This window comes from Amphiura filiformis, chromosome 2 (assembly GCF_039555335.1).
Source record: "Amphiura filiformis chromosome 2, Afil_fr2py, whole genome shotgun sequence".
In the NCBI taxonomy this organism is placed as follows: Eukaryota; Metazoa; Echinodermata; class Ophiuroidea; order Amphilepidida; family Amphiuridae; genus Amphiura; species Amphiura filiformis.
In genome coordinates this window covers 53,823,789-53,849,671 of record NC_092629.1, presented here as the reverse complement: position 1 = coordinate 53,849,671, position 25,883 = coordinate 53,823,789, and the positions used below count along the sequence as shown (strand labels likewise).

At 40.0% G+C, this 25,883-nt stretch overlaps 1 protein-coding gene across 1 annotated transcript in view; it reads right to left on the bottom strand.

Annotated features, from left to right (window-relative positions):
* Nucleotides 1–25,883, bottom strand: part of LOC140146380 (tectonic-like complex member MKS1) — a 48,191-nt gene that overhangs the window by 16,614 nt on the left and 5,694 nt on the right. The window contains exons 2-8 of the mRNA XM_072168213.1: nucleotides 25,280–25,437; nucleotides 22,905–23,119; nucleotides 22,222–22,322; nucleotides 21,666–21,806; nucleotides 21,143–21,413; nucleotides 20,072–20,177; nucleotides 19,140–19,210 (exon numbers count right to left, since the gene is read on the bottom strand). Of these exons, the coding sequence (XP_072024314.1) occupies nucleotides 19,140–19,210; nucleotides 20,072–20,177; nucleotides 21,143–21,413; nucleotides 21,666–21,806; nucleotides 22,222–22,322; nucleotides 22,905–23,119; nucleotides 25,280–25,437 (1,063 nt within the window). The remainder of the gene's footprint in view (nucleotides 1–19,139; nucleotides 19,211–20,071; nucleotides 20,178–21,142; nucleotides 21,414–21,665; nucleotides 21,807–22,221; nucleotides 22,323–22,904; nucleotides 23,120–25,279; nucleotides 25,438–25,883) is intronic.

Sequence of the window (25,883 nt, the reverse complement as noted above, 5' to 3'; positions counted from 1 at the left end):
CTTAAAAAAAAAAAGTGCTAGGGCTTGTGGCTCAATGTCTAGGCGTTGTGTCTGCACTATAAATCATTGCGCTTTAAAAAAAAAGTGCTAGGGCTTGTGGCTCAATGTCTAGGCGTTGTGTCTGCACTATAAATCATTGCGCTTTAAAAAAAAAAGTGCTAGGGCTTGTGGCTCAATGTCTAGGCGTTGTGTCTGCACTATAAATCATTGCGCTTTAAAAAAAAAAGTGCTAGGGCTTGTGGCTCAATGTCTAGGCGTTGTGTCTGCACTATAAATCATTGCGCTTAAAAAAAAAAAAGTGCTAGGGCTTGTGGCTCAATGTCTAGGCGTTGTGTCTGCACTATAAATCATTGCGCTTTAAAAAAAAAAAGTGCTAGGGCTTGTGGCTCAATGTCTAGGCGTTGTGTCTGCACTATAAATCATTGCGCTTTAAAAAAAAAAGTGCTAGGGCTTGTGGCTCAATGTCTAGGCATTGTGTCTGCACTATAAATCATTGCGCTTAAAAAAAAAAGTGCTAGGGCTTGTGGCTCAATGTCTAGGCGTTGTGTCTGCACTATAAATCATTGCGCTTTATAAAAAAAAAAGTGCTAGGGCTTGTGGCTCAATGTCTAGGCGTTGTGTCTGCACTATAAATCATTGCGCTTTAAAAAAAAAGTGCTAGGGCTTGTGGCTCAATGTCTAGGCGTTGTGTCTGCACTATAAATCATTGCGCTTTTAAAAAAAAAGTGCTAGGGCTTGTGGCTCAATGTCTAGGCGTTGTGTCTGCACTATAAATCATTGCGCTTTTAAAAAAAAAAAAGTGCTAGGGCTTGTGGCTCAATGTCTAGGCGTTGTGTCTGCACTATAAATCATTGCGCTTTTAAAAAAAAGTGCTAGGGCTTGTGGCTCAATGTCAGGCGTTGTGTCTGCACTATAAATCATTGCGCTTTAAAAAAAAAGTGCTAGGGCTTGTGGCTCAATGTCTAGGCGTTGTGTCTGCACTATAAATCATTGCGCTTAAAAAAAAAAGTGCTAGGGCTTGTGGCTCAATGTCTAGGCGTTGTGTCTGCACTATAAATCATTGCGCTTTAAAAAAAAAAAAAAGTGCTAGGGCTTGTGGCTCAATGTCTAGGCGTTGTGTCTGCACTATAAATCATTGCGCTTTAAAAAAAAAAGTGCTAGGGCTTGTGGCTCAATGTCTCAGGCGTTGTGTCTGCACTATAAATCATTGCGCTTTTAAAAAAAAAAGTGCTAGGGCTTGTGGCTCAATGTCTAGGCGTTGTGTCTGCACTATAAATCATTGCGCTTTAAAAAAAAAAGTGCTAGGGCTTGTGGCTCAATGTCTAGGCGTTGTGTCTGCACTATAAATCATTGCGCTTTAAAAAAAAAGTGCTAGGGCTTGTGGCTCAATGTCTAGGCGTTGTGTCTGCACTATAAATCATTGCGCTTTAAAAAAAGTGCTAGGGCTTGTGGCTCAATGTCTAGGCGTTGTGTCTGCACTATAAATCATTGCGCTTTAAAAAAAAAAGTGCTAGGGCTTGTGGCTCAATGTCTAGGCGTTGTGTCTGCACTATAAATCATTGCGCTTTAAAAAAAAAAGTGCTAGGGCTTGTGGCTCAATGTCTAGGCGTTGTGTCTGCACTATAAATCATTGCGCTTTAAAAAAAAAGTGCTAGGGCTTGTGGCTCAATGTCTAGGCGTTGTGTCTGCACTATAAATCATTGCGCTTTAAAAAAAAAGTGCTAGGGCTTGTGGCTCAATGTCTAGGCGTTGTGTCTGCACTATAAATCATTGCGCTTTAAAAAAAAAAGTGCTAGGGCTTGTGGCTCAATGTCAGGCGTTGTGTCTGCACTATAAATCATTGCGCTTTAAAAAAAAGTGCTAGGGCTTGTGGCTCAATGTCTAGGCGTTGTGTCTGCACTATAAATCATTGCGCTTTAAAAAAAAGTGCTAGGGCTTGTGGCTCAATGTCTAGGCGTTGTGTCTGCACTATAAATCATTGCGCTTAAAAAAAAAAAAGTGCTAGGGCTTGTGGCTCAATGTCTAGGCGTTGTGTCTGCACTATAAATCATTGCGCTTTAAAAAAAAAAGTGCTAGGGCTTGTGGCTCAATGTCAGGCGTTGTGTCTGCACTATAAATCATTGCGCTTTAAAAAAAAAGTGCTAGGGCTTGTGGCTCAATGTCTAGGCGTTGTGTCTGCACTATAAATCATTGCGCTTTAAAAAAAAAAAAAGTGCTAGGGCTTGTGGCTCAATGTCTAGGCGTTGTGTCTGCACTATAAATCATTGCGCTTTAAAAAAAAAAGTGCTAGGGCTTGTGGCTCAATGTCTAGGCGTTGTGTCTGCACTATAAATCATTGCGCTTTAAAAAAAAAAGTGCTAGGGCTTGTGGCTCAATGTCTAGGCGTTGTGTCTGCACTATAAATCATTGCGCTTTAAAAAAAAAAAAGTGCTAGGGCTTGTGGCTCAATGTCTAGGCGTTGTGTCTGCACTATAAATCATTGCGCTTTAAAAAAAAAAAAGTGTGCTAGGGCTTGTGGCTCAATGTCTAGGCGTTGTGTCTGCACTATAAATCATTGCGCTTTAAAAAAAAAAAAGTGCTAGGGCTTGTGGCTCAATGTCTAGGCGTTGTGTCTGCACTATAAATCATTGCGCTTTAAAAAAAAAAGTGCTAGGGCTTGTGGCTCAATGTCTAGGCGTTGTGTCTGCACTATAAATCATTGCGCTTTAAAAAAAAAAAAGTGCTAGGGCTTGTGGCTCAATGTCTAGGCGTTGTGTCTGCACTATAAATCATTGCGCTTTAAAAAAAAAAGTGCTAGGGCTTGTGGCTCAATGTCTAGGCGTTGTGTCTGCACTATAAATCATTGCGCTTAAAAAAAAAAGTGCTAGGGCTTGTGGCTCAATGTCTAGGCGTTGTGTCTGCACTATAAATCATTGCGCTTTAAAAAAAAAAGTGCTAGGGCTTGTGGCTCAATGTCTAGGCGTTGTGTCTGCACTATAAATCATTGCGCTTAAAAAAAAAAAAGTGCTAGGGCTTGTGGCTCAATGTCTAGGCGTTGTGTCTGCACTATAAATCATTGCGCTTTAAAAAAAAGTGCTAGGGCTTGTGGCTCAATGTCTAGGCGTTGTGTCTGCACTATAAATCATTGCGCAAAAAAAAAAAGTGCTAGGGCTTGTGGCTCAATGTCTAGGCGTTGTGTCTGCACTATAAATCATTGCGCTTAAAAAAAAAAAAAAGTGCTAGGGCTTGTGGCTCAATGTCTAGGCGTTGTGTCTGCGCTCTAAATTTTTGAGTATTAAAAAAAAAGTGCTAGGGCTTGTGGCTCAATGTCTAGGCGTTGTGTCTGCACTATAAATCATTGCGCTTTAAAAAAAAAAAAGTGCTAGGGCTTGTGGCTCAATGTCTAGGCGTTGTGTCTGCACTATAAATCATTGCGCTTTAAAAAAAAAAGTGCTAGGGCTTGTGGCTCAATGTCAGGCGTTGTGTCTGCACTATAAATCATTGCGCTTTAAAAAAAAAGTGCTAGGGCTTGTGGCTCAATGTCTAGGCGTTGTGTCTGCACTATAAATCATTGCGCTTTAAAAAAAAAGTGCTAGGGCTTGTGGCTCAATGTCTAGGCGTTGTGTCTGCACTATAAATCATTGCGCTTTAAAAAAAAAAGTGCTAGGGCTTGTGGCTCAATGTCTAGGCGTTGTGTCTGCACTATAAATCATTGCGCTTTAAAAAAAAAAGTGCTAGGGCTTGTGGCTCAATGTCAGGCGTTGTGTCTGCACTATAAATCATTGCGCTTTAAAAAAAAGTGCTAGGGCTTGTGGCTCAATGTCTAGGCGTTGTGTCTGCACTATAAATCATTGCGCTTAAAAAAAAAGTGCTAGGGCTTGTGGCTCAATGTCTAGGCGTTGTGTCTGCACTATAAATCATTGCGCTTAAAAAAAAAAGTGCTAGGGCTTGTGGCTCAATGTCTAGGCGTTGTGTCTGCACTATAAATCATTGCGCTTAAAAAAAAAGTGCTAGGGCTTGTGGCTCAATGTCTAGGCGTTGTGTCTGCACTATAAATCATTGCGCTTAAAAAAAAGTGCTAGGGCTTGTGGCTCAATGTCTAGGCGTTGTGTCTGCACTATAAATCATTGCGCTTTAAAAAAAGTGCTAGGGCTTGTGGCTCAATGTCTAGGCGTTGTGTCTGCACTATAAATCATTGCGCTTTAAAAAAAAAAAAAGTGCTAGGGCTTGTGGCTCAATGTCTAGGCGTTGTGTCTGCACTATAAATCATTGCGCTTTAAAAAAAGTGCTAGGGCTTGTGGCTCAATGTCTAGGCGTTGTGTCTGCACTATAAATCATTGCGCTTAAAAAAAAAAAAAGTGCTAGGGCTTGTGGCTCAATGTCTAGGCGTTGTGTCTGCACTATAAATCATTGCGCTTTAAAAAAAAAGTGCTAGGGCTTGTGGCTCAATGTCTAGGCGTTGTGTCTGCACTATAAATCATTGCGCTTAAAAAAAAAAAAGTGCTAGGGCTTGTGGCTCAATGTCAGGCGTTGTGTCTGCACTATAAATCATTGCGCTTTAAAAAAAGTGCTAGGGCTTGTGGCTCAATGTCTAGGCGTTGTGTCTGCACTATAAATCATTGCGCTTTCAAAAAAAAAAAAAGTGCTAGGGCTTGTGGCTCAATGTCTAGGCGTTGTGTCTGCACTATAAATCATTGCGCTTTAAAAAAAAAAAGTGCTAGGGCTTGTGGCTCAATGTCTAGGCGTTGTGTCTGCACTATAAATCATTGCGCTTTACAAAAAAAGTGCTAGGGCTTGTGGCTCAATGTCTAGGCGTTGTGTCTGCACTATAAATCATTGCGCTTTAAAAAAAAGTGCTAGGGCTTGTGGCTCAATGTCTAGGCGTTGTGTCTGCACTATAAATCATTGCGCTTTAAAAAAAAAGTGCTAGGGCTTGTGGCTCAATGTCTAGGCGTTGTGTCTGCACTATAAATCATTGCGCTTTAAAAAAAAAAAAAAAAGTGCTAGGGCTTGTGGCTCAATGTCTAGGCGTTGTGTCTGCACTATAAATCATTGCGCTTTAAAAAAAAAAAAAGTGCTAGGGCTTGTGGCTCAATGTCTAGGCGTTGTGTCTGCACTATAAATCATTGCGCTTTAAAAAAAAAAAAAAAGTGCTAGGGCTTGTGGCTCAATGTCTAGGCGTTGTGTCTGCACTATAAATCATTGCGCTTTAAAAAAAAAAAAGTGCTAGGGCTTGTGGCTCAATGTCTAGGCGTTGTGTCTGCACTATAAATCATTGCGCTTTAAAAAAAAAAGTGCTAGGGCTTGTGGCTCAATGTCTAGGCGTTGTGTCTGCACTATAAATCATTGCGCTTTAAAAAAAAAAAGTGCTAGGGCTTGTGGCTCAATGTCTAGGCGTTGTGTCTGCACTATAAATCATTGCGCTTTAAAAAAAAAGTGCTAGGGCTTGTGGCTCAATGTCTAGGCGTTGTGTCTGCACTATAAATCATTGCGCTTTAAAAAAAAAAAAGTGCTAGGGCTTGTGGCTCAATGTCAGGCGTTGTGTCTGCACTATAAATCATTGCGCTTTAAAAAAAAAGTGCTAGGGCTTGTGGCTCAATGTCTAGGCGTTGCGTCTGCACTATAAATCATTGCGCTTTAAAAAAAAAAAGTGCTAGGGCTTGTGGCTCAATGTCTAGGCGTTGTGTCTGCACTATAAATCATTGCGCTTTAAAAAAAAAAAAAAAGTGCTAGGGCTTGTGGCTCAATGTCTAGGCGTTGTGTCTGCACTATAAATCATTGCGCTTTAAAAAAAAAAAGTGCTAGGGCTTGTGGCTCAATGTCTAGGCGTTGTGTCTGCACTATAAATCATTGCGCTTTAAAAAAAAGTGCTAGGGCTTGTGGCTCAATGTCTAGGCGTTGTGTCTGCACTATAAATCATTGCGCTTTAAAAAAAAAAAGTGCTAGGGCTTGTGGCTCAATGTCAGGCGTTGTGTCTGCACTATAAATCATTGCGCTTTAAAAAAAAAAAAGTGCTAGGGCTTGTGGCTCAATGTCTAGGCGTTGTGTCTGCACTATAAATCATTGCGCTTTAAAAAAAAAAGTGCTAGGGCTTGTGGCTCAATGTCAGGCGTTGTGTCTGCACTATAAATCATTGCGCTTTAAAAAAAGTGCTAGGGCTTGTGGCTCAATGTCTAGGCGTTGTGTCTGCACTATAAATCATTGCGCTTTAAAAAAAAAAAGTGCTAGGGCTTGTGGCTCAATGTCTAGGCGTTGTGTCTGCACTATAAATCATTGCGCTTTAAAAAAAAAAGTGCTAGGGCTTGTGGCTCAATGTCTAGGCGTTGTGTCTGCACTATAAATCATTGCGCTTTAAAAAAAAAGTGCTAGGGCTTGTGGCTCAATGTCTAGGCGTTGTGTCTGCACTATAAATCATTGCGCTTTAAAAAAAAAAAAAAGTGCTAGGGCTTGTGGCTCAATGTCTAGGCGTTGTGTCTGCACTATAAATCATTGCGCTTTAAAAAAAAAGTGCTAGGGCTTGTGGCTCAATGTCTAGGCGTTGTGTCTGCACTATAAATCATTGCGCTTTAAAAAAAAAGTGCTAGGGCTTGTGGCTCAATGTCTAGGCGTTGTGTCTGCACTATAAATCATTGCGCTTTAAAAAAAAAGTGCTAGGGCTTGTGGCTCAATGTCTAGGCGTTGTGTCTGCACTATAAATCATTGCGCTTTAAAAAAAAAGTGCTAGGGCTTGTGGCTCAATGTCTAGGCGTTGTGTCTGCACTATAAATCATTGCGCTTTAAAAAAAAAAAGTGCTAGGGCTTGTGGCTCAATGTCTAGGCGTTGTGTCTGCACTATAAATCATTGCGCTTTTAAAAAAAAGTGCTAGGGCTTGTGGCTCAATGTCTAGGCGTTGTGTCTGCACTATAAATCATTGCGCTTTAAAAAAAAAGTGCTAGGGCTTGTGGCTCAATGTCTAGGCGTTGTGTCTGCACTATAAATCATTGCGCTTTAAAAAAAAAAAAGTGCTAGGGCTTGTGGCTCAATGTCTAGGCGTTGTGTCTGCACTATAAATCATTGCGCTTTAAAAAAAAGTGCTAGGGCTTGTGGCTCAATGTCTAGGCGTTGTGTCTGCACTATAAATCATTGCGCTTTAAAAAAAAAAAAGTGCTAGGGCTTGTGGCTCAATGTCAGGCGTTGTGTCTGCACTATAAATCATTGCGCTTTTAAAAAAAAGTGCTAGGGCTTGTGGCTCAATGTCTAGGCGTTGTGTCTGCACTATAAATCATTGCGCTTTAAAAAAAAGTGCTAGGGCTTGTGGCTCAATGTCTAGGCGTTGTGTCTGCACTATAAATCATTGCGCTTTTAAAAAAAAGTGCTAGGGCTTGTGGCTCAATGTCTAGGCGTTGTGTCTGCACTATAAATCATTGCGCTTTAAAAAAAAAGTGCTAGGGCTTGTGGCTCAATGTCTAGGCGTTGTGTCTGCACTATAAATCATTGCGCTTTTAAAAAAAAAAAAAGTGCTAGGGCTTGTGGCTCAATGTCAGGCGTTGTGTCTGCACTATAAATCATTGCGCTTTAAAAAAAAAAAAAAAAAAAAAGTGCTAGGGCTTGTGGCTCAATGTCTAGGCGTTGTGTCTGCACTATAAATCATTGCGCTTTAAAAAAAAGTGCTAGGGCTTGTGGCTCAATGTCTAGGCGTTGTGTCTGCACTATAAATCATTGCGCTTTAAAAAAAAAGTGCTAGGGCTTGTGGCTCAATGTCTAGGCGTTGTGTCTGCACTATAAATCATTGCGCTTTTAAAAAAAAGTGCTAGGGCTTGTGGCTCAATGTCTAGACGTTGTGAATGCACTATAAATCATTGCGCTTTAAAAAAAAAAAAGTGCTAGGGCTTGTGACTCAATGTCTAGGCGTTGTGTCTGCACTATAAATCATTGCGCTTTAAAAAAAAAAAGTGCTAGGGCTTGTGGCTCAATGTCTAGGCGTTGTGTCTGCACTATAAATCATTGCGCTTAAAAAAAAAAGTGCTAGGGCTTGTGGCTCAATGTCTAGGCGTTGTGTCTGCACTATAAATCATTGCGCTTTAAATAAAAAAAGTGCTAGGGCTTGTGGCTCAATGTCTAGGCGTTGTGTCTGCACTATAAATCATTGCGCTTTAAAAAAAAAGTGCTAGGGCTTGTGGCTCAATGTCTAGGCGTTGTGTCTGCACTATAAATCATTGCGCTTTAAAAAAAAAAGTGCTAGGGCTTGTGGCTCAATGTCTAGGCGTTGTGTCTGCACTATAAATCATTGCGCTTTAAAAAAAAAGTGCTAGGGCTTGTGGCTCAATGTCAGGCGTTGTGTCTGCACTATAAATCATTGCGCTTTAAAAAAAAAGTGCTAGGGCTTGTGGCTCAATGTCTAGGCGTTGTGTCTGCACTATAAATCATTGCGCTTTAAAAAAAAAAAGTGCTAGGGCTTGTGGCTCAATGTCTAGGCGTTGTGTCTGCACTATAAATCATTGCGCTTTAAAAAAAAAGTGCTAGGGCTTGTGGCTCAATGTCTAGGCGTTGTGTCTGCACTATAAATCATTGCGCTTTAAAAAAAAAAAAGTGCTAGGGCTTGTGGCTCAATGTCTAGGCGCACTATGTCATTCTGCACTATAAATCATTGCGCTTTAAAAAAAAGTGCTAGGGCTTGTGGCTCAATGTCTAGGCGTTGTGTCTGCACTATAAATCATTGCGCTTTAAAAAAAAAAAAAGTGCTAGGGCTTGTGGCTCAATGTCTAGGCGTTGTGTCTGCACTATAAATCATTGCGCTTTAAAAAAAAAGTGCTAGGGCTTGTGGCTCAATGTCTAGGCGTTGTGTCTGCACTATAAATCATTGCGCTTTAAAAAAAAAAGTGCTAGGGCTTGTGGCTCAATGTCTAGGCGTTGTGTCTGCACTATAAATCATTGCGCTTTAAAAAAAAAGTGCTAGGGCTTGTGGCTCAATGTCTAGGCGTTGTGTCTGCACTATAAATCATTGCGCTTTAAAAAAAAAAGTGCTAGGGCTTGTGGCTCAATGTCAGGCGTTGTGTCTGCACTATAAATCATTGCGCTTTAAGAAAAAAAAAAAAGTGCTAGGGCTTGTGGCTCAATGTCTAGGCGTTGTGTCTGCACTATAAATCATTGCGCTTTAAAAAAAAAGTGCTAGGGCTTGTGGCTCAATGTCTAGGCGTTGTGTCTGCACTATAAATCATTGCGCTTTAAAAAAAGTGCTAGGGCTTGTGGCTCAATGTCTAGGCGTTGTGTCTGCACTATAAATCATTGCGCTTTAAAAAAAAAAAAGTGCTAGGGCTTGTGGCTCAATGTCTAGGCGTTGTGTCTGCACTATAAATCATTGCGCTTTAAAAAAAAAGTGCTAGGGCTTGTGGCTCAATGTCTAGGCGTTGTGTCTGCACTATAAATCATTGCGCTTAAAAAAAAAAAAAGTGCTAGGGCTTGTGGCTCAATGTCTAGGCGTTGTGTCTGCACTATAAATCATTGCGCTTTAAAAAAAAAAAAGTGCTAGGGCTTGTGGCTCAATGTCAGGCGTTGTGTCTGCACTATAAATCATTGCGCTTTAAACACAAAGTGCTAGGGCTTGTGGCTCAATGTCTAGGCGTTGTGTCTGCACTATAAATCATTGCGCTTAAAAAAAAAAGTGCTAGGGCTTGTGGCTCAATGTCTAGGCGTTGTGTCTGCACTATAAATCATTGCGCTTTAAAAAAAAAAAGTGCTAGGGCTTGTGGCTCAATGTCTAGGCGTTGTGTCTGCACTATAAATCATTGCGCTTTAAAAAAAAAAAGTGCTAGGGCTTGTGGCTCAATGTCTAGGCGTTGTGTCTGCACTATAAATCATTGCGCTTTAAAAAAAAAAGTGCTAGGGCTTGTGGCTCAATGTCTAGGCGTTGTGTCTGCACTATAAATCATTGCGCTTTAAAAAAAAAAAAAAGTGCTAGGGCTTGTGGCTCAATGTCTAGGCGTTGTGTCTGCACTATAAATCATTGCGCTTTATAAAAAAAAAGTGCTAGGGCTTGTGGCTCAATGTCTAGGCGTTGTGTCTGCACTATAAATCATTGCGCTTTAAAAAAAAAAGTGCTAGGGCTTGTGGCTCAATGTCTAGGCGTTGTGTCTGCACTATAAATCATTGCGCTTTAAAAAAAAGTGCTAGGGCTTGTGGCTCAATGTCTAGGCGTTGTGTCTGCACTATAAATCATTGCGCTTTAAAAAAAAAAAAGTGCTAGGGCTTGTGGCTCAATGTCTAGGCGTTGTGTCTGCACTATAAATCATTGCGCTTTAAAAAAAGTGCTAGGGCTTGTGGCTCAATGTCTAGGCGTTGTGTCTGCACTATAAATCATTGCGCTTTAAAAAAAAAGTGCTAGGGCTTGTGGCTCAATGTCTAGGCGTTGTGTCTGCACTATAAATCATTGCGCTTTAAAAAAAAAGTGCTAGGGCTTGTGGCTCAATGTCTAGGCGTTGTGTCTGCACTATAAATCATTGCGCTTTAAAAAAAAAAAAGTGCTAGGGCTTGTGGCTCAATGTCTAGGCGTTGTGTCTGCACTATAAATCATTGCGCTTTAAAAAAAAGTGCTAGGGCTTGTGGCTCAATGTCTAGGCGTTGTGTCTGCACTATAAATCATTGCGCTTTAAAAAAAAAGTGCTAGGGCTTGTGGCTCAATGTCTAGGTGTTGTGTCTGCACTATAAATCATTGCGCTTTAAAAAAAAAGTGCTAGGGCTTGTGGCTCAATGTCTAGGCGTTGTGTCTGCACTATAAATCATTGCGCTTTAAAAAAAAAGTGCTAGGGCTTGTGGCTCAATGTCTAGGCGTTGTGTCTGCACTATAAATCATTGCGCTTTAAAAAAAAAAGTGCTAGGGCTTGTGGCTCAATGTCAGGCGTTGTGTCTGCACTATAAATCATTGCGCTTAAAAAAAAAGTGCTAGGGCTTGTGGCTCAATGTCTAGGCGTTGTGTCTGCACTATAAATCATTGCGCTTTAAAAAAAAAAAGTGCTAGGGCTTGTGGCTCAATGTCTAGGCGTTGTGTCTGCACTATAAATCATTGCGCTTTAAAAAAAAAAAAAGTGCTAGGGCTTGTGGCTCAATGTCTAGGCGTTGTGTCTGCACTATAAATCATTGCGCTTTAAAAAAAAAAGTGCTAGGGCTTGTGGCTCAATGTCTAGGCGTTGTGTCTGCACTATAAATCATTGCGCTTAAAAAAAAAAAAAAGTGCTAGGGCTTGTGGCTCAATGTCTAGGCGTTGTGTCTGCACTATAAATCATTGCGCTTTAAAAAAAGTGCTAGGGCTTGTGGCTCAATGTCTAGGCGTTGTGTCTGCACTATAAATCATTGCGCTTTAAAAAAAAAAGTGCTAGGGCTTGTGGCTCAATGTCTAGGCGTTGTGTCTGCACTATAAATCATTGCGCTTTTAAAAAAAAGTGCTAGGGCTTGTGGCTCAATGTCAGGCGTTGTGTCTGCACTATAAATCATTGCGCTTTCAAAAAAAAAAAAGTGCTAGGGCTTGTGGCTCAATGTCTAGGCGTTGTGTCTGCACTATAAATCATTGCGCTTTAAAAAAAAAAAGTGCTAGGGCTTGTGGCTCAATGTCTAGGCGTTGTGTCTGCACTATAAATCATTGCGCTAAAAAAAAAAGTGCTAGGGCTTGTGGCTCAATGTCTAGGCGTTGTGTCTGCACTATAAATCATTGCGCTTTAAAAAAAAAGTGCTAGGGCTTGTGGCTCAATGTCTAGGCGTTGTGTCTGCACTATAAATCATTGCGCTTTAAAAAAAAGTGCTAGGGCTTGTGGCTCAATGTCTAGGCGTTGTGTCTGCACTATAAATCATTGCGCTTTAAAAAAAAAGTGCTAGGGCTTGTGGCTCAATGTCTAGGCGTTGTGTCTGCACTATAAATCATTGCGCTTTAAAAAAAAAGTGCTAGGGCTTGTGGCTCAATGTCTAGGCGTTGTGTCTGCACTATAAATCATTGCGCTTTAAAAAAAAAAGTGCTAGGGCTTGTGGCTCAATGTCTAGGCGTTGTGTCTGCACTATAAATCATTGCGCTTTAAAAAAAAAAAGTGCTAGGGCTTGTGGCTCAATGTCTAGGCGTTGTGTCTGCACTATAAATCATTGCGCTTTAAAAAAAAAGTGCTAGGGCTTGTGGCTCAATGTCTAGGCGTTGTGTCTGCACTATAAATCATTGCGCTTTAAAAAAAAAGTGCTAGGGCTTGTGGCTCAATGTCTAGGCGTTGTGTCTGCACTATAAATCATTGCGCTTTAAAAAAAAGTGCTAGGGCTTGTGGCTCAATGTCTAGGCGTTGTGTCTGCACTATAAATCATTGCGCTTTAAAAAAAAAAAGTGCTAGGGCTTGTGGCTCAATGTCTAGGCGTTGTGTCTGCACTATAAATCATTGCGCTTTAAAAAAAAGTGCTAGGGCTTGTGGCTCAATGTCTAGGCGTTGTGTCTGCACTATAAATCATTGCGCTTTAAAAAAAAAAAGTGCTAGGGCTTGTGGCTCAATGTCTAGGCGTTGTGTCTGCACTATAAATCATTGCGCTTTAAAAAAAAAAGTGCTAGGGCTTGTGGCTCAATGTCTAGGCGTTGTGTCTGCACTATAAATCATTGCGCTTTAAAAAAAAGTGCTAGGGCTTGTGGCTCAATGTCTAGGCGTTGTGTCTGCACTATAAATCATTGCGCTTTAAAAAAAAAAGTGCTAGGGCTTGTGGCTCAATGTCTAGGCGTTGTGTCTGCACTATAAATCATTGCGCTTTAAAAAAAAAGTGCTAGGGCTTGTGGCTCAATGTCTAGGCGTTGTGTCTGCACTATAAATCATTGCGCTTTAAAAAAAAAAAAAAGTGCTAGGGCTTGTGGCTCAATGTCAGGCGTTGTGTCTGCACTATAAATCATTGCGCTTCAAAAAAAAAAAAAGTGCTAGGGCTTGTGGCTCAATGTCTAGGCGTTGTGTCTGCACTATAAATCATTGCGCTTTAAAAAAAAAGTGCTAGGGCTTGTGGCTCAATGTCTAGGCGTTGTGTCTGCACTATAAATCATTGCGCTTTAAAAAAAGTGCTAGGGCTTGTGGCTCAATGTCTAGGCGTTGTGTCTGCACTATAAATCATTGCGCTTTAAAAAAAAGTGCTAGGGGCTTGTGGCTCAATGTCTAGGCGTTGTGTCTGCACTATAAATCATTGCGCTTTAAAAAAAAAAGTGCTAGGGCTTGTGGCTCAATGTCTAGGCGTTGTGTCTGCACTATAAATCATTGCGCTTTTAAAAAAAAAAGTGCTAGGGCTTGTGGCTCAATGTCTAGGCGTTGTGTCTGCACTATAAATCATTGCGCTTTAAAAAAAAAGTGCTAGGGCTTGTGGCTCAATGTCTAGGCGTTGTGTCTGCACTATAAATCATTGCGCTTTTAAAAAAAAAAAAGTGCTAGGGCTTGTGGCTCAATGTCAGGCGTTGTGTCTGCACTATAAATCATTGCGCTTTAAAAAAAAAAAAAGTGCTAGGGCTTGTGGCTCAATGTCTAGGCGTTGTGTCTGCACTATAAATCATTGCGCTTTAAAAAAAAAAGTGCTAGGGCTTGTGGCTCAATGTCTAGGCGTTGTGTCTGCACTATAAATCATTGCGCTTTAAAAAAAAAAGTGCTAGGGCTTGTGGCTCAATGTCTAGGCGTTGTGTCTGCACTATAAATCATTGCGCTTTAAAAAAAAAGTGCTAGGGCTTGTGGCTCAATGTCTAGGCGTTGTGTCTGCACTATAAATCATTGCGCTTTAAAAAAAAGTGCTAGGGCTTGTGGCTCAATGTCTAGGCGTTGTGTCTGCACTATAAATCATTGCGCTTTAAAAAAAAAGTGCTAGGGCTTGTGGCTCAATGTCTAGGCGTTGTGTCTGCACTATAAATCATTGCGCTTTAAAAAAAAAGTGCTAGGGCTTGTGGCTCAATGTCTAGGCGTTGTGTCTGCACTATAAATCATTGCGCTTTAAAAAAAAAGTGCTAGGGCTTGTGGCTCAATGTCTAGGCGTTGTGTCTGCACTATAAATCATTGCGCTTTAAAAAAAGTGCTAGGGCTTGTGGCTCAATGTCTAGGCGTTGTGTCTGCACTATAAATCATTGCGCTTTAAAAAAAAGTGCTAGGGCTTGTGGCTCAATGTCTAGGCGTTGTGTCTGCACTATAAATCATTGCGCTTTAAAAAAAAGTGCTAGGGCTTGTGGCTCAATGTCTAGGCGTTGTGTCTGCACTATAAATCATTGCGCTTTAAAAAAAAAAAAAAAGTGCTAGGGCTTGTGGCTCAATGTCTAGGCGTTGTGTCTGCACTATAAATCATTGCGCTTTAAAAAAAAAAAGTGCTAGGGCTTGTGGCTCAATGTCTAGGCGTTGTGTCTGCACTATAAATCATTGCGCTTTAAAAAAAAAAAAGTGCTAGGGCTTGTGGCTCAATGTCTAGGCGTTGTGTCTGCACTATAAATCATTGCGCTTAAAAAAAAAAAAAAAAAAAAGTGCTAGGGCTTGTGGCTCAATGTCTAGGCGTTGTGTCTGCACTATAAATCATTGCGCTTTAAAAAAAAGTGCTAGGGCTTGTGGCTCAATGTCTAGGCGTTGTGTCTGCACTATAAATCATTGCGCTTTAAAAAAAAAAAAAAAAGTGCTAGGGCTTGTGGCTCAATGTCTAGGCGTTGTGTCTGCACTATAAATCATTGCGCTTTAAAAAAAAAGTGCTAGGGCTTGTGGCTCAATGTCTAGGCGTTGTGTCTGCACTATAAATCATTGCGCTTTAAAAAAAAAGTGCTAGGGCTTGTGGCTCAATGTCTAGGCGTTGTGTCTGCACTATAAATCATTGCGCTTTAAAAAAAAGTGCTAGGGCTTGTGGCGCAATGTCTAGGCATTGTGTCTGCACTATAAATCATTGCGCTTTAAAAAAAAAGTGCTAGGGCTTGTGGCTCAATGTCTAGGCATTGTGTCTGCACTATAAATCATTGCGCTTTAAAAAAAAGTGCTAGGGCTTGTGGCTCAATGTCTAGGCGTTGTGTCTGCACTATAAATCATTGCGCTTTAAAAAAAAAAGTGCTAGGGCTTGTGGCTCAATGTCTAGGCGTTGTGTCTGCACTATAAATCATTGCGCTTAAAAAAAAAGTGCTAGGGCTTGTGGCTCAATGTCTAGGCATTGTGTCTGCACTATAAATCATTGCGCTTTAAAAAAAAAAGTGCTAGGGCTTGTGGCTCAATGTCTAGGCGTTGTGTCTGCACTATAAATCATTGCGCTTTTAAAAAAAAGTGCTAGGGCTTGTGGCTCAATGTCTAGGCGTTGTGTCTGCACTATAAATCATTGCGCTTTAAAAAAAAGTGCTAGGGCTTGTGGCTCAATGTCTAGGCGTTGTGTCTGCACTATAAATCATTGCGCTTTAAAAAAAGTGCTAGGGCTTGTGGCTCAATGTCTAGGCGTTGTGTCTGCACTATAAATCATTGCGCTTTAAAAAAAAGTGCTAGGGCTTGTGGCTCAATGTCTAGGCGTTGTGTCTGCACTATAAATCATTGCGCTTTAAAAAAAAAAAGTGCTAGGGCTTGTGGCTCAATGTCTAGGCGTTGTGTCTGCACTATAAATCATTGCGCTTTAAAAAAAAAGTGCTAGGGCTTGTGGCTCAATGTCTAGGCGTTGTGTCTGCACTATAAATCATTGCGCTTTCTGCACTAAAAAAAAAAGTGCTAGGGCTTGTGGCTCAATGTCTAGGCGTTGTGTCTGCACTATAAATCATTGCGCTTAAAAAAAAAGTGCTAGGGCTTGTGGCTCAATGTCTAGGCGTTGTGTCTGCACTATAAATCATTGCGCTTTAAAAAAAAAGTGCTAGGGCTTGTGGCTCAATGTCTAGGCGTTGTGTCTGCACTATAAATCATTGCGCTTTAAAAAAAAGTGCTAGGGCTTGTGGCTCAATGTCTAGGCGTTGTGTCTGCACTATAAATCATTGCGCTTTAAAAAAAAAAAAAGTGCTAGGGCTTGTGGCTCAATGTCTAGGCGTTGTGTCTGCACTATAAATCATTGCGCTTAAAAAAAAAAAAAGTGCTAGGGCTTGTGGCTCAATGTCTAGGCGTTGTGTCTGCACTATAAATCATTGCGCTTTAAAAAAAAAAAGTGCTAGGGCTTGTGGCTCAATGTCTAGGCGTTGTGTCTGCACTATAAATCATTGCGCTTTAAAAAAAAAAAAGTGCTAGGGCTTGTGGCTCAATGTCTAGGCATTGTGTCTGCACTATAAATCATTGCGCTTAAAAAAAAAAAAGTGCTAGGGCTTGTGGCTCAATGTCTAGGCATTGTGTCTGCACTATAAATCATTGCGCTTTAAAAAAAAAGTGCTAGGGCTTGTGGCTCAATGTCTAGGCGTTGTGTCTGCACTATAAATCATTGCGCTTTAAAAAAAAAGTGCTAGGGCTTGTGGCTCAATGTCTAGGCGTTGTGTCTGCACTATAAATCATTGCGCTTTAAAAAAAAGTGCTAGGGCTTGTGGCTCAATGTCTAGGCGTTGTGTCTGCACTATAAATCATTGCGCTTTAAAAAAAAGTGCTAGGGCTTGTGGCTCAATGTCTAGGCGTTGTGTCTGCACTATAAATCATTGCGCTTTAAAAAAAAAAAGTGCTAGGGCTTGTGGCTCAATGTCTAGGCGTTGTGTCTGCACTATAAATCATTGCGCTTTAAAAAAAAGTGCTAGGGCTTGTGGCTCAATGTCTAGGCGTTGTGTCTGCACTATAAATCATTGCGCTTTAAAAAAAAAGTGCTAGGGCTTGTGGCTCAATGTCTAGGCGTTGTGTCTGCACTATAAATCATTGCGCTTTAAAAAAAAAAGTGCTAGGGCTTGTGGCTCAATGTCTAGGCGTTGTGTCTGCACTATAAATCATTGCGCTTTAAAAAAAAGTGCTAGGGCTTGTGGCTCAATGTCTAGGCGTTGTGTCTGCACTATAAATCATTGCGCTTAAAAAAAAAAGTGCTAGGGCTTGTGGCTCAATGTCTAGGCGTTGTGTCTGCACTATAAATCATTGCGCTTAAAAAAAAAGTGCTTGGGCTTGTGGCTCAATGTCTAGGCGTTGTGTCTGCACTATAAATCATTGCGCTTTAAAAAAAAAAAAGTGCTAGGGCTTGTGGCTCAATGTCTAGGCGTTGTGTCTGCACTATAAATCATTGCGCTTTAAAAAAAAAGTGCTAGGGCTTGTGGCTCAATGTCTAGGCGTTGTGTCTGCACTATAAATCATTGCGCTTTAAAAAAAAAAAAAAGTGCTAGGGCTTGTGGCTCAATGTCTAGGCGTTGTGTCTGCACTATAAATCATTGCGCTTTAAAAAAAAAAAGTGCTAGGGCTTGTGGCTCAATGTCTAGGCATTGTGTCTGCACTATAAATCATTGCGCTTAAAAAAAAGTGCTAGGGCTTGTGGCTCAATGTCTAGGCATTGTGTCTGCACTATAAATCATTGCGCTTTAAAAAAAAAAGTGCTAGGGCTTGTGGCTCAATGTCTAGGCATTGTGTCTGCACTATAAATCATTGCGCTTAAAAAAAAAAAGTGCTTGGGCTTGTGGCTCAATGTCTAGGCGTTGTGTCTGCACTATAAATCATTGCGCTTTAAAAAAAAGTGCTAGGGCTTGTGGCTCAATGTCTAGGCGTTGTGTCTGCACTATAAATCATTGCGCTTTAAAAAAAAAAGTGCTAGGGCTTGTGGCTCAATGTCTAGGCGTTGTGTCTGCACTATAAATCATTGCGCTTTAAAAAAAAAGTGCTTGGGCTTGTGGCTCAATGTCTAGGCGTTGTGTCTGCACTATAAATCATTGCGCTTTAAAAAAAAGTGCTAGGGCTTGTGGCTCAATGTCTAGGCGTTGTGTCTGCACTATAAATCATTGCGCTTTAAAAAAAAAAGTGCTAGGGCTTGTGGCTCAATGTCTAGGCGTTGTGTCTGCACTATAAATCATTGCGCTTTAAAAAAAAAGTGCTAGGGCTTGTGGCTCAATGTCTAGGCGTTGTGTCTGCACTATAAATCATTGCGCTTTAAAAAAAAAAGTGCTTGTGGCTCAATGTCTAGGCGTTGTGTCTGCACTATAAATCATTGCGCTTTAAAAAAAGTGCTAGGGCTTGTGGCTCAATGTCTAGGCGTTGTGTCTGCACTATAAATCATTGCGCTTTAAAAAAAAAAAAGTGCTAGGGCTTGTGGCTCAATGTCTAGGCGTTGTGTCTGCACTATAAATCATTGCGCTTTAAAAAAAAGGTGCTAGGGCTTGTGGCTCAATGTCTAGGCGTTGTGTCTGCACTATAAATCATTGCGCTTTAAAAAAAGTGCTTGGGCTTGTGGCTCAATGTCTAGGCATTGTGTCTGCACTATAAATCATTGCGCTTAAAAAAAAAAGTGCTAGGGCTTGTGGCTCAATGTCTAGGCGTTGTGTCTGCACTATAAATCATTGCGCTTAAAAAAAAAAAAAAAGTGCTAGGGCTTGTGGCTCAATGTCTAGGTGTTGTGTCTGCACTATAAATCATTGCGCTTTAAAAAAAAAGTGCTTGGGCTTGTGGCTCAATGTCTAGGCATTGTGTCTGCACTATAAATCATTGCGCTTTCAAAAAAAAGTGCTTGGGCTTGTGGCTCAATGTCTAGGCATTGTGTCTGCACTATAAATCTTTGCGCTTAAAAAAAAAGTGCTAGGGCTTGTGGCTCAATGTCTAGGCATTGTGTCTGCACTATAAATCATTGCGCTTTAAAAAAAAGTGCTTGGGCTTGTGGCTCAATGTCTAGGCATTGTGTCTGCACTATAAATCATTGGCGCTTTAAAAAAAAAGTGCTAGGGCTTGTGGCTCAATGTCTAGGCGTTGTGTCTGCACTATAAATCATTGCGCTTTAAAAAAAAAGTGCTAGGGCTTGTGGCTCAATGTCTAGGCGTTGTGTCTGCACTATAAATCATTGCGGTTTAAAAAAAAAGTGCTAGGGCTTGTGGCTCAATGTCTAGGCGTTGTGTCTGCACTATAAATCATTGCGCTTAAAAAAAAAAGTGCTAGGGCTTGTGGCTCAATGTCTAGGCGTTGTGTCTGCACTATAAATCATTGCGCTTTAAAAAAAAAGTGCTAGGGCTTGTGGCTCAATGTCTAGGCGTTGTGTCTGCACTATAAATCATTGCGCTTTAAAAAAATCTCATTTGATCCCTTATCCATACACATTGGTATAGTGCACTGACCTTGTCTATCTCCTTGGTTGCACAGGTCTGTGTTACTCCTGACAACTGTTGTGATCTATCTGCTGACCAATCTGTATGATGCAAAAGTAAACAATCTCAAAGGTTAAAGGTTAATTATCATCAGTGGTGCCACCATATTTTTTTTTTTTGAGAGGCATTGGATTTTAGTGGCAGGGCAAAAATCTATAATATACCGCAAAATTGATGCTGCAAGTGGACATTTTCGTAATATTGGAATTTTACTAGGGGATTGGGGAGGGGAGGGCAAGAATTGGGGGGTGGGGCATTTTCCCCATGCCCCCGAGATATAAAAAGCAAAGTGAAATATTGTAATATTTTGATATCTGGGATGATTTTAACACCACTCAGGTCCAATCATATTTTATTATTTGTAAAAACGCAAATCGAGGTCATTAATATCTCACAATTGACTGCAAAATGCATCATTGTTCCAATGTCTCACACAATTGAACGTCATTTGCGTAGTGTTTGTTAACGCGCAAACCAACATGCGTAATCACCGCGAGTATGCCCGCATACTTGTTGATTGCCTATTAACTGCGAATTAAAGCAGCGAACGGGAGATACATTTTCAATCGTATTTCAAGCAAAAATATCATGTTATTTTCATGAAGCAAATTAATTTTTGTAAATTGGTGGTAATGAATGACAATATAACTTTGCACCTTTTATTTAGAGTTCATTGTATGAAATTGTCAGGTTTTGTTTTGGGCTTGGTATTTCGGAAAAATACCTCAGCGCAAAACAAAACCCTCCGATTTCAAACAATGACCTCAAAATAGATGGCGCAGTTATTATTGTATTTTTATTAGTTCAACCATAAGTTACAATTGCACCGCAACATTCAAACTCAGTCTGGTCTTAATCTCTCAGTCCCAAGTTTGTAAATATATATTGAATTTTTTACTTACACTGAGGTAACTCCACAAAGAAATGCACATAGAGATTGTCATACTCAAAGTTCTTAGCTGACACAATTTCGCCAAACACACACATTCGTAACATTCCAGTTGGTACCTATTGGCAAAAAAATGAACGAGGGAAAGAAAGAATGAATAAAATTAAAAAAGAACCATAAAAAACGAGCAATAATATTGAAACAGAACAGAAATAGAACAGAAAAAGAACAGAAAATAAAATAAAGCAAGAACGTAATTAAGAAACCAAAAGAAAGCGAAAGGGGTATAAAGAACAAATCAAATATAAAATTTGTTAATAGTGATTTTTTTATTTTATCTTAATAGTTGCTGTGCTATGGAGTGCAGCCTATGTGCATTTTACTTGCTTACATACTTAACTTATTTTCCAGCCACTCTATGAAAAAAGAACAGGAAATGTAACCAGAGCTCTGGGACCACTAATTAAATTATTTCTCACACCAGGAAAGCACTTGACAGTTCATGTAGTGGAAGAAATGATACCCTTAAATTTGGCCACAAAAATATTACTTCCGCTGTCATCAGTGGCATAATTATAACATACTAATTGGGGGTGTGGTCAACATGGTTAAACATTTGTTGACAGCTATACCAGGGGAAGCCTTCAGTCTTCAGTGGGTAGCTTCCTATAGCAGCTCATTGAGCTAAACTGGAAGTGGGTTGATGTGACCTCGCAGTCGGTGCGGTGCTAAAAACATGGTGGTGTACATCAGGAAGGTGCGAGTAAAAAGTAGGCTGGCTGGTTTATAGTGTCTTTAGGCTGGCTGGTGGCAACATAGCACTGATCACTGATTAAACAAAGTGCCATGGGCTTGAAAGCACAGATGGAGGGTGCACACACAGCTGATTTGGGGGAGATTGTTCCATTTAGGATGCTATTAGGGTGGAATTTTCTGTCCTTTTCTATACAGAAATTGCACTATACTAAATGACAAACCCTTGGTGTTAAAAATGGGCATATCTCAAACTGCAGGTAAGACCCCCTGAGTGGTGTCAAATGAAAGTAAAACCTATTTACCCCATAAGACCCAGGTCTTAACTCACCTGCTCAAACTCATGTCCTACCATAGCGCCAATATACTCTGTGTGTCTCTGGTATAACTCCTTATACATTTTACTTTCCCTATCCTGTTCCCGTCTGCTCATTTTCTCAGATGCTAGCGACAGCGTGTACTCGTACGTATCTCTCCGTCCCGATTCTGTTATGATGGTGTACGCCGGACGATGATGATTGAAGTCTGGGGTGACAGAGAGCACACCGTGGGCATCATATTTTATTGTGCATAAGACGTATTCATCTGTGACTGTTGATTTTCTATGTGGAAGTAAAAGAGAAATATACATGAAATCAGAAAAGATACATTAAATTACCCCCTCCCCATTTTCTTTACATTTTTTCAAATGGATTTTCTGTAAATAACTTAACTATAATGTCTAACATTTATCGCACACCCCCATACAATTCAACATGGAGGTACCCTGCCCAAGGCAGTAAAACAAGTTATCAATGCTCTCACTGGTTTGATTTTACACCCTCTATACACTGCTGTTAACCCTGCACACTTACTCCTCTGCAGATGCCAGATCTGCCATGATATGCATGGTCTGTACAGGGGTGTCTATCACATGGGTGGCACGTTTGTCTTCATCAGTTGGTACATCAACCATCAAATTGGATTTGGGTAAGAAAACACCAGCATCTGCGTATCTGAAATATAACAACAGGGATGTAAATGGGTAACATATCCATTTCCAGAAAATCGGTCTGCCCTTGGCCAGGTGGCTGAGTGCATGTGTGCGACATAGAACATTTATGGGGGCTCGTCCGGGAAAATCTAGAGTGGTATCACCCCAGTGCTGTAAGGTGCGACCATTTTAGTCACATTGGCGACTAGATTGATGAGACTAAACCTTCAATTCCTGGTGCAAATGTCGACCAACTGTTCAAGCTTTTAATCGATTTTTGATTTATAGTGCGCTACGCACAGGCACAACGCCTAGACGTTGATCCACAAGCCTCAGCACACTTTACAGATTTCTCTTAAAAAGGTTGCCTTACAGAGCTTTTGGTGGGGGGAGGGAGGTAATTTGGTGGATGGGGGAGGGTAAATTTGATTACCAACCTTTCTTTCCTCCTTTCTCTCTGCTTTCTTCTTCTCACATTTGTCATTCTTTCACTCAAATATGATGGTTGCTCTGTAGGGGATGTCGTCATGAGGCATTGCTGCAAAACACATACATTTTTAACATTAGAATATAATTATATTAAGTAAATGATGCAATGAAAGCATAGAAACTTTTTTTGACAGAGAAAAACAGATTGCTACAAAAGAAATTTACCATATTGTATTGTCAGTTTTGGGGATGCAAATATTGTACCTACAGAATATTTTGGGAGAAGGTCATAATCCAGCAATTACTTGGGGAGCCAACTCCCATATTTTGGTAGCAAGTGACATGTTGAGTTATAAAAAAGTGAGCCTACATGTACATGTGACTAGCTCCAATTAGCTCCAACAAAGCTCCAACTGCTTGAATCTTGTTTTTTTTTTATTCATTTATTTCTCTAGTCATTAACCCTATGAGAACTACCTGCTGATTAGCCAAAATGAATATTGTGTCCAATTTTGAACCAATCAAGGAGGGTATTAATAAGATCATCTGTAAATGCAAGTTTGACCATAAAAGTTTAAAGCCTAGTCCTAATTGGCAATTGAAATGAGCATTTCACGTTATCAACCAATCAGAAATGCTGTTAGATGACCAGTAGTGTAAAACCCTGGCCCATTTGCATTATAATGCATACCTCATCCATGTTGGTGAATCTATCGTGATCCACATAAGAGAAGAGTCGTTTAGTTTTGCGTGTGCCATTTTCATTGAGTTCCACTACTTCTTCATGGTACTTCTGGTCCAGAGGGTTGAAACAGTTTTGGGCATCGCTGTACAAATCAATCTCACGTTGATTGAAGACCTTCTCTTGCCATTTATACGTATAGTCATCTACCTCTGGGCTGGTTGCTGGGAAGGTTATCATAATATTATGAATAAATATCTGAAAGTGAGATGTGCAGGGGGGTGGTACTCAGTACAAATGAACATGGGTAGCATTTTTGGCCTTTTGGTATAAACAGGCATGGAAACTGGTCTTGAATAAAAAACACTGAAAATTGGTCTTGAATAAAAAACAAGTGCTGTAAACCATGATCAGGGTTCGAATTCGAAAAAAATTTGCGTAGCAGGTTTTGGCTAATCCTTCAAAATCAGGATACTTGCATACAAAGCACTACAAAAAGTGCTATACAAATGCAAAATTGGGTAGCAGTTGCTTCAAAATAAGGAGCAAACTGCTATGCGATACAGCCGAATTCGAACCCTGACCATGATTAAAGAGATATCATATGCTAGCATCACCATCTGCTGAAGACGCTAGTCGAACTAGTGAAAACATTCCAGGTGAGTGAAAAATAGTGTAGTGTTGTTGAGTTAAACTCTTTAATCACTGAAAACCATGTTTTTTCCATTTTCTGTAAATGTGATTAAAAATAAGCTGAAAAACATTGAAAACAATAAAGGTAAATACTATAAGGGGCCAGAGCCAAAAATGGTCATCACTCAACCTAAAATTTAGAAATTGTTACAGGAGTGAATTTCTCCTCTGGTTTAATAGACCACTTACCAAAGATTATGAATCGGCAAAAAAAAAGTAAAATTTGCCCGTCAATTTTGGAATACAAGCAATAAAATACACACGTAGCGCCCTCTTGGTGTGGCGGGACGGAATTGTTAAATTTGATGTTACTGCATATTTAAAAAAGATGGGATTTTTTTGTTTATGGTATTATAAAGGTCTTCTGTATGGACAATTTCAGCACTAAAAAAAATAGCAGTGGACTTTGCAAAAATAAAGAAATAAATTAAAATATGTGTAAAATTCCGTCCCGCCACATTTTGAGGTGATTTTTTTACGTTCAGGAAGGGACGAAAAAAAAAATTTTAGTCAAAACTTTCCAAAATATCAACTATTATGGTAACATTCCTGAGTACATAAAAATTGAATTCATCAACTTTGCTAGGCTCAAAACCATTTTACTTCTTCTATTTCAGGCCTTTTGTGGTAGGATGCCAGCAATAATGCTATTTTCAGGGTCTTTGGTGTAAAACACGGCGCTGCCACATTTTGAGATGATTTTTTAAAGTTCAGGAATCTATGAAAAATTTCTTTCTCAGTCAATATTTTGCAATAATTTTTCATTTGAAGTGAAAGAAAAAACAATTTTGTCAGTTTTAAAGTGAATCAACTGCTTTTTTTCTTGATTTTGACATGGTGGACAAAATTCCGTCCCGCCACATTCCGTCCCGCCACATTGACATGATTTTTAAAAATTAATGAACGATTACTATAAAAAGAAGGGGTGAATTTTATAATTCCTCCCATAACAAAAGATGGATAGTTGAAGTTAATACCAATGTTAGAAACAAATGTTTTATCCCAGTACTTTTGATAAAAATTCAACAAATGTACTGTGTTGACAAATACATGAAGTTTATCATTCCGTCCCGCCACATCAATGAATTTGTGTTACCGTGGCAACATGTTGATTCTTAGGACTATTTTTCTTGTGTGTGAATGTAGTCTGTAACTTACTTGTTTATATAAGAACATAAAGAATCCATAAAATAAACAGGCACAGAGCTACAATTTAAAAGGCCTATCAAAATTCCGTCCCGCCACAAACGGGAATTTTGGCTCTGGCCCTAAGGTAAGGTAGCGAACAGAGGGGAGGGGAGTGGAGGGGAGGGGAAGGGGAGGGAAGGGGGGGGGAGGGAGGGAAGGAAGGAAGGAAGGGAAGGGAAGGAAGGGAAGGGAAGGAAGAGAAGAGAAGAGAAGAAGAGAAGAGAAGAGAAGAGAAGAGAAGAGAAGAGAAGAAGAAGAAGAGAGAAGAAAGAGAAGAGAATGAAAGGAAAGGAAAAGAACAGAGTGCAAAGGAAGCAAGAGGAATGAAGGGGAAGGAAGGAAAGGACGAACAAAGGAAAGTTTGATGAAAGAAAGAACAAAATGTGTCACTTAATTGAGAAAAAAAAAAGAGGCCTACATGTTTTAATAATGATTGCATAAATATCACTGTCAGAGTGTCAGTACTTGCTCATAGTTCTCTGTCAGTTAGCTGTTACACTTACATGCATTATTGTTGGTTTGTTTACTTCCGATTGGTCTCATCTCCACATTGTCATGGCTTGGTCCTGCTTGCGGGATATCTTCCCCCACCAGCCCTACCCCTCCTCCTCCACTGAATGTAGGTACTAGACTCAGCCCAGTCACACGCTTTATTGTTACTCTGGAAAGTACAAGCACAAAAGAGCCAAAGAATTTTCAAATACAAAATACAGGTGAAAAAATGAGCAAAAAACACATTTTTTTTCTTCAACTGCAAATTATATGAAATAAGTTAAAAAAACTGTGTTTTACTTCGTTGAATAAATTCATTAGGTTTGTTGATGAAAATAAACACATTTCCATTTTGCTCGATAAAATATCGTCATGTGATCCACTTTTCCGGGAAACTGGATTCCCGTACTTCTTCGTCGAACACCAAGATAAAGTGAAAAAGGGAAATGAAAAAAGTATACACACTCATAACGCAAAGCATCAGAATAAGAACAGACCAAATCAGCAATTTCAGATCATGTCGCCAGAGAAAATCATGTGATAAACATGATTTTAAACAATATCCTTGGGTGGGAGCATATTTATTTATTTATTTATTTATTTATTTATTTATTA